Source organism: Lactuca virosa, chromosome 3 (genome assembly GCF_052849685.1).
Source record: "Lactuca virosa cultivar CGN04683 chromosome 3, Lactuca_virosa_CGN04683_v6, whole genome shotgun sequence".
Taxonomy (NCBI): domain Eukaryota; kingdom Viridiplantae; phylum Streptophyta; class Magnoliopsida; order Asterales; family Asteraceae; genus Lactuca; species Lactuca virosa.
In genome coordinates, this window is record NC_136428.1 from 23,448,197 (window position 1) to 23,455,208 (window position 7,012).

Here is a 7,012-nt window from a genome sequence, read left to right on the forward strand (position 1 = left end):
GCGATATGGGTGATTGTAGACCGGTTAACGAAGAGTTCTCACTTCCTTGCTATCAGTGAGAGCTCTTCTACAGAGAAATTGGCCGAGATCTACGTTCGAGAGGTGGTGGCACGACATGGGGTGCCGACATCGATAGTGTCAGATCGGGACATGTGTTTTACTTCTAGGTTCTAGAAGAAGTTCCACGAGGAGTTGGGTACCCGGCTGCACTTCAGTACAACTTACCACCCACAGACAGACGGGCAGAGTGAGCGGACGATTCAGACGCTTGAGGACATGCTGCGTGCATGTGTTATGGACTTCGGAGGAAGTTGGGACACCTATTTGCCTTTGGCTGAGTTTTCATACAACAATAGCCACCATTCCAACATTGGCATGCCTCTGTTTGAGCTTCTATATGGGAGGAGGTGTCAGACTCCCATCTATTAGGGAGAGGCAGGGCAGCGAGTGATGGGTGGCAATGAGATAGTGCTAAAGACGACCGAGCAGATTCAGCAGGTCAGACAAAGGTTGCTGACAACCTAGAGTCGCCAGAAGAGTTATGCAGACCGACGACGATCCGAGCTAGAGTTCCAGGTTGGAGATTTTGTCCTCCTGAAGGTATCCCCGTGGAAAGGGGTGATCCGATTCAGGAAACAGGGCAAGCTGGGCCCTAGATACATCGGTCCTTTCAAAGTGACCGCCAGGGTGGGTAAGGTAGCTTACCGGTTGGAGCTACCTGTAGAGTTGAGTCAGATTCATAACACCTTCCACGTGTCTCAGTTGAGGAAGTGTGTAGCCGATGAGACGGTAGTAGTGCCATTAGAGGACATTCAGGTGGATGCGAGCCTGAGTTATATTGAGAGGCCGATTGCGATTTTGGGTCCGAAAGTGAAGGTTCTGAGGAACAAGGAGGTGTCCTTGGTTCAGGTCCAGTGGCAACATCGGAAGGGGTCCGAGTGCACTTGGGAGCCGGAGTCCGAGATGCGCGAGCAATATCCAGAGTTATTTTCGGAGCCTGACTTCGAGGGCGAAGTCTGATTCTAGTGGGGGAGAATTGTAACATCCCAAGACCAGGTATACCTTATAAGCCCTGTTCTTTTGGTAAATTGTCGAATTTAGCCCTTATTGAGAAAATGTGGTAAATAAGTACGCGGGGCATACGCGAGTGTACGCTCAGCATACTCATATGCGTGTTTTTGACGCGGAATCCACATAGTACACTGGGCGTACTAGGCCCATAGTGAAAACCCTAATTTGGGGTATGTCCCTATATAAAGGATATGATGGCCTCATTCCTGGCCACCATTCTCAGACAAACAACCCTCGCAAACCATAATCCTCGTTCTTGAGCTTGTGTGTGTCCATTTGAGAGCATTTGAGTGATTTTGTGTTTCTTTGGAGTGAAGAAGGAGCCTTGAAGAAGAAGGAGTGGGATTTCAGGCTTTTGATCTGAGCATATCTGTGTTGGGAGCTTCATTTGGAGGTATAAAGCTCAAAGCTTTCTCACTATTTTGTTTTGTGCATCATGTTAGACCATTTTAGGGTTTTGGTCCCAAAGTTGGATGCTTTATGAGATATTAAGCTGCAGAGACTATGATCAGCTCCTTTGAGCGTCTTTAGTGATATAGTGTCATAAAAATCAAGACTTAGACATGTGAATCAACCCATGCATTAGATATGAGCATTTTGAGATAAGAGAATGAGAGTTTTGGGTGTTTGTGGCTTTATCAGCCATGCAAAGGCTTAAAGTCACAGACTTTATGGAGTAAGAGCCCTTAGGGAGTCCAGATTTGTCATATGAGCTAAGGTCTTAACGGATTAAGACCAAATGAGTATGAAAAGCAAAACTGGAACGTACACTGAGCGTAATCCCAGTACGCGCAGCGTAGGGTCGGGAATCTCCGATGCATGCATGGCGTTGGAGTACGCCCAGCGTAGGAGTCTGGTACGCGCTGCCGTTGACTTTTTGTTGACTTTTAGGGTTTGGTCAATTTGTGGACTATTAAGGCCATGGAGGGGTAAAATGGTCTTTTACCCTTCTGTGAGCTTATAGAAGGGTTAGTCTAGCTTCTTTGAGAGCCACTATTAATTAGGGATAATTATCGTATGTGTTGGCGGAGGCTAGACCGGTGATTCGAGTTCGAGGTTATCCGATTTTTTACGAAGTGAGTTTTCTCATTATACTTACCATGAGTGGTATCTATGTGTGACCGGAGGGTCTTATGTGCTTATTTGAGTTATGTGATATTATGAATTGTGTCTGTGTGATATATATGTTATATTATGTGTTGTACTGAGACAGGACCGGAGGGTCCAACCCGAGTTGTGGGACCGGAGGGTTTCCACTGAGACATGACCGGAGGGTCCAACCCGAGTTGTGGGACCGGAGGGTTCCCACTGAGACAGGATCGAAGGGTCCAAACCGAGCTGTGAGACCAGATGGTCCTCACTGAGATACATGGCCGGAGGGTCCACACCAAGACGCATGAGACTGGAGGGTCCATGTCGAGTTATAGCCATGAGAGGCTTATTATTTGTGTATGTGGTATTTTGGGGAACTCACTAAGCTTTGTGCTTACCTTGTGGGGTGATATGTGTTTCAGGTACTTCTCAGGACCGCGGGAAGGCGCCGACATGATTGTACACACCTGTTCGAGACTATGTTGAGGATTTTGGGATTTGACTTTCGTCTGTGGATTTATGTTGACATTGAGACACTTGTGGTTTTTATGAAATATAATATATGAGTTTTATGTGTTTTAAAAATGAAAATTTTGGTTTGAAAATTTACGTCGTTACATAAAACCTTAATCCATGCAAGAAGCCCGAAATATTACTTTTCCCATTTTACCCTTTTTCTTCCAAGCACAAATCGAAGGCTTTAATCACTTAATCAACATTATCATCATCCAATAAGGTCTAAACCTCATTCCCTTAAAGTCGAAGGCCTTTACTCAATCCATTTATAGCCCGAAATCCCGAAATAAGAAACTTCTCAAAACGGGATGTTATAGAGCCGGAAATTAACGCTAATGGCATATCATCAACCCTAATTTACTCCATATGAAAATAAACCTTAATTCTTATTTAATTTATTTTGGAGTGAAGATTTGAAGGATTTGAGAGCTAATTCATGACAGGAATCAATCAGTTCGTTGTTCCGACCATGATTAACATTCTAATTGTTTCTATTTGTGTTTTACTTTTTGAATTAGGGTGTTAAAACCCTATGCTTTGCGTTTATGATCAAATGAATCATTGAGATTTTAGATTAAATTCCTATTTGGACCGTTTATTTTTATTTAATTTATTTTGTCAAGTTTGATTGAAAGATCCATATATGTTAAAGATTGCTACTTTTGTTGCCTATTGCTGAATTAATATAGTTTAGATGACCATTCTGATTGTGTTAATTTGAATCATAATTATCCATGATCATTGGTAATTATGACTGGATTTGGGTCATAAACTAGGGTTAAGATAATAAAATGATGGACTTTAATGTGTGTGCATGAGTAGATGACCATTTTATGCATGATTTATTTCTTATGATCATTAGGATTAATAAAGATCAAATCTTGCTTAATACGAACTCAACAATGAATTTATGGACAATTAATGGCATGGAAATGAAATTAAGAGTCTTTAGATTCATTATAATTAGTTGTCTAAGCTAAGTCATATTAGGAACCAATGAATAATTAATAAATATCCATTGCACTTAGTAGTTAACCATTATTTTGAGATGAAATCTAGTATAAACAAAGTACCCGAAGTGATATGTTTCCATTTAGTTTATCTAGTTAGTTTAGTTGTTGAATTGATATTTTATAATAAAAACCGCTTTTTACTGCTTTCTTTTATTAATATAACCTATAATAAAAAATTCTAATATATAATTCACTACCATTCCCCTTGAGTTCAATACCCTTGTTTATCAAAACTATACTATACTCGGCCAGGTTCACTACCTGAAGGTGTGGTTTAGATGCGATAGAATATGACTTATAATTAAAAAAATCAGTGCATTGAAAATACACATCATGTGTTATATTGTATTTTGGGGAACTTACTAAGTTTTGTACTTACTCTCAAGTTAAATGTTTTTCAGGTTATTCTTCTGATAAAAGGAAGGGCCCAACTTGATTGTACTACACGTACATCCCGACTAACATTTGTTTTAGACTTTCGTTGTTTTATGATGATTCTGATACACTTTTATAATATGATTTTGTGGCGATGAAACAATTTGATACTTTAATTTTATGGAAATTGTTTGAATGTTTTATTATGTCTTTTAAAATAAAATTTTGGTTTGAAAATTTAGGACGTTACAAGCATAATATAAATTCACAATGTTATATGTCGGTATGTCATCTAAAACATAGCTTCATTTTAAACATTAATGTGTCAAACCAAAAATGATCATAAAAGAGAATCCAGAGAAGAACAAACATCATGTTTCTTACGGTCTTAGTGTTTTGGAGTTTCAAAATTTAAATTTATTGACATGTGAAGTAATTGATCTATGGAGGAATTGTTCATATACGCTTAAGATTTAAGGATAAAACTAATGCTCTTTTGTAGAATCCGTACAACCTTACCTAACACACTAATGTATTGATTGGTTTGTCACCAATTAATGATTTTTTATATGAACATAACAATTGGTTTTCCTTTAACCTACTTTTAGGTAGATTATAATAAGGTGTTCGACACAAATTTAAATATCTTATACTACTACTTTTAGGTAGATTATAATAAGGTGTTCGACAAAAATTTAAATATCTTACATTACTTGTAACATAAATTTGTATGAGAAATGGATTATATGGACAATGAAGAGTTCAAAATGATGCAAACTTCATTATTTTGTAGCAAACAATTTGTTATAGATACTTTGATCCTTAGTTTTAGGAAACTTGATGACGTTTATTCCTATTTATAATTTGAACCAAGAATTTTGTAGATTTTTAGTGAAAGAGTAAAAGAGTTGAAGTAAAAAAATTAGGATTTTTTTATAAACTAGACCAAAATAATTGAAAATTTTTTTTTAGAGGTAACCAGGTAAAATTTATTGATAAAAAAATGGTTGATTTGAATTGTTTACCCAATAATCGAGACTCTGTTAACAAAATAAAATTTAAGTTTTTTTTATAAACTGAACTAAAATATTTAAACTTTTCAAAAGATTTTCCATTTTAAACTCCGACTATTTATATGGCAAGATATATTCCAAAATCGTCATTCTAATTAAAAAGAGGGTTTTAAACGTAAAATACGACAGGGTTTTAGGGGTAATAAAGACGAGCACCATTCACAAACGAAAACTAGGGTTTATAGATACACATACACCGGAAATAGCAAAAGATAGACATAAATGGATTCATTCTCGTCGCCGTCGAGTTCATCCCCGTCATCTCAGATGTCTACCGAAGACTTTATGGATCAGCTTAAGGTTCAACTTGCTCAGGCCTACGCCGAGGAATTCCTTGAGGTATTTCCATATCTATCAATCTCATTATATGTGTATGATTTACATTGAGATACAGCAGTGATTTTTTTTTTGTGGAATGAGTGTTGATTCATACGCTATAGTGGATGAGTTTACATTCATATTTGTTGCGCTTGTTATTTCCAAAAAAGTGCTCAATTTGGGAGATTTTAAACATAGATCTGTGTTGTCAATCCTCACGCTCTCTTAATTTAAATATGGTGCGATCTAGGATTGAAAATCCATGGAGACTCATGTATAACTTGCTTAGATGTATTGTTTTATACGAAATCTTAAGAATCAAAGAATAGCCCAAAACCTTTTAGATGTGATTAATCATATGAACTATTAATTGGATGAAACATCCAATTTCTCCCAAGGATCAAAACCTACAAACAGAAAATCGTATAGCTTAAATTGGTTTGGAGTATGATTAGGCGATTCACTAGCTTTCTTACTTAGTAGTGTTCAATTAAAATTTAAAATGAATCAATCAGAATCAGCTTCCAGTCATAGGGCAATAGGTAATATATTTTTCATTAAAACCATTATGCCTATTGTCTAGTAGAGGTGTTAAGCAGTCAAGAAAATGTATGCATGAACTACTACTATTGGTACTACAACATTATTGTCTCTCTTATGCATCTCATACCAAGCTACTCAAGCTTTTTGAAAATCATTTGCTTCTGAAGACATTGTTTTGCCATGTGTTTTGGATCAGAGTTTGTTTGGCCCTTATGATATGATTAAAATTTTAATTACTTCATTTGGTATCCAGAGTTTTTCATGAGTAAATCAAGGTTTTTTAAGTTTATAAGATAGCTCAGAATTTTGACATTTGATGATTTTTTGTTTGGGTAACAGACTGTTCGGGGGAAGTGCTTTGACAAGTGTATCACAAAACCAGGCAGCAGTTTGAGTGGGGGAGAAAGCAGCTGCATTTCAAGGTGTGTGGATCGCTATATAGAGGCCACTGGAATCATCAGCAGAGCCCTTTTTAATTCACAACGCTAAAACAACCATTTTTAAACACAAAATTTATGTTTCTTAGTAGGAAAGTGATTGATGATGATATATTATGCACTATGTTTTTTGATTCAACTAAGTTTTTTATTTATGTATTTGGTCATAAAGTGCATGTTGAGGCTTTAACTACCATATTATGAATGGATGATTTTTCATATACTTTTTGCTTGTTCTTATTATAGCCTTTTATAGAATCAAAATGGTTGTTGCTTTAATGACCTTAAGTTTTCCTATACTTTTTGCTTCTTCTTATAGCCTTTTATATTGTTTCTTGAGAATGAAAAGGAATTTGTATTCTTCTCCAATTTTTAACTTGGAAAGATAACAGGATTGAGATAATTGAGAAATGTCCAAGTGGAAAAAGGAGGAAGAATATCAAGAGATTGAATAAATTCACATAAAAAACAGAATTTTTAACTGTTGGATCTAGATACCCAACATCCAAAATTGATTTTTTTTATCTTAAAAAATAAAACTTGGTTAAGTAGACCAAGATGAATCTTTGAGGGT

The 7,012-nt window shown here is 36.5% G+C and overlaps 1 protein-coding gene across 1 annotated transcript; it reads left to right on the top strand.

Moving 5' to 3' along the window:
• The first annotated feature begins 5,287 nt into the window (after window positions 1-5,287).
• TIM13 (translocase of the inner mitochondrial membrane 13) lies at window positions 5,288-6,661 on the top strand. The gene is made up of 2 exons (XM_079081443.1): window positions 5,288-5,479; window positions 6,341-6,661. Exons 1-2 carry the CDS (start codon window positions 5,363-5,365, stop codon window positions 6,488-6,490), a joined length of 267 nt encoding a protein of 88 aa, XP_078937569.1. The 5' UTR covers window positions 5,288-5,362; the 3' UTR covers window positions 6,491-6,661.
• The last annotated feature ends 351 nt before the right edge of the window (window positions 6,662-7,012 follow it).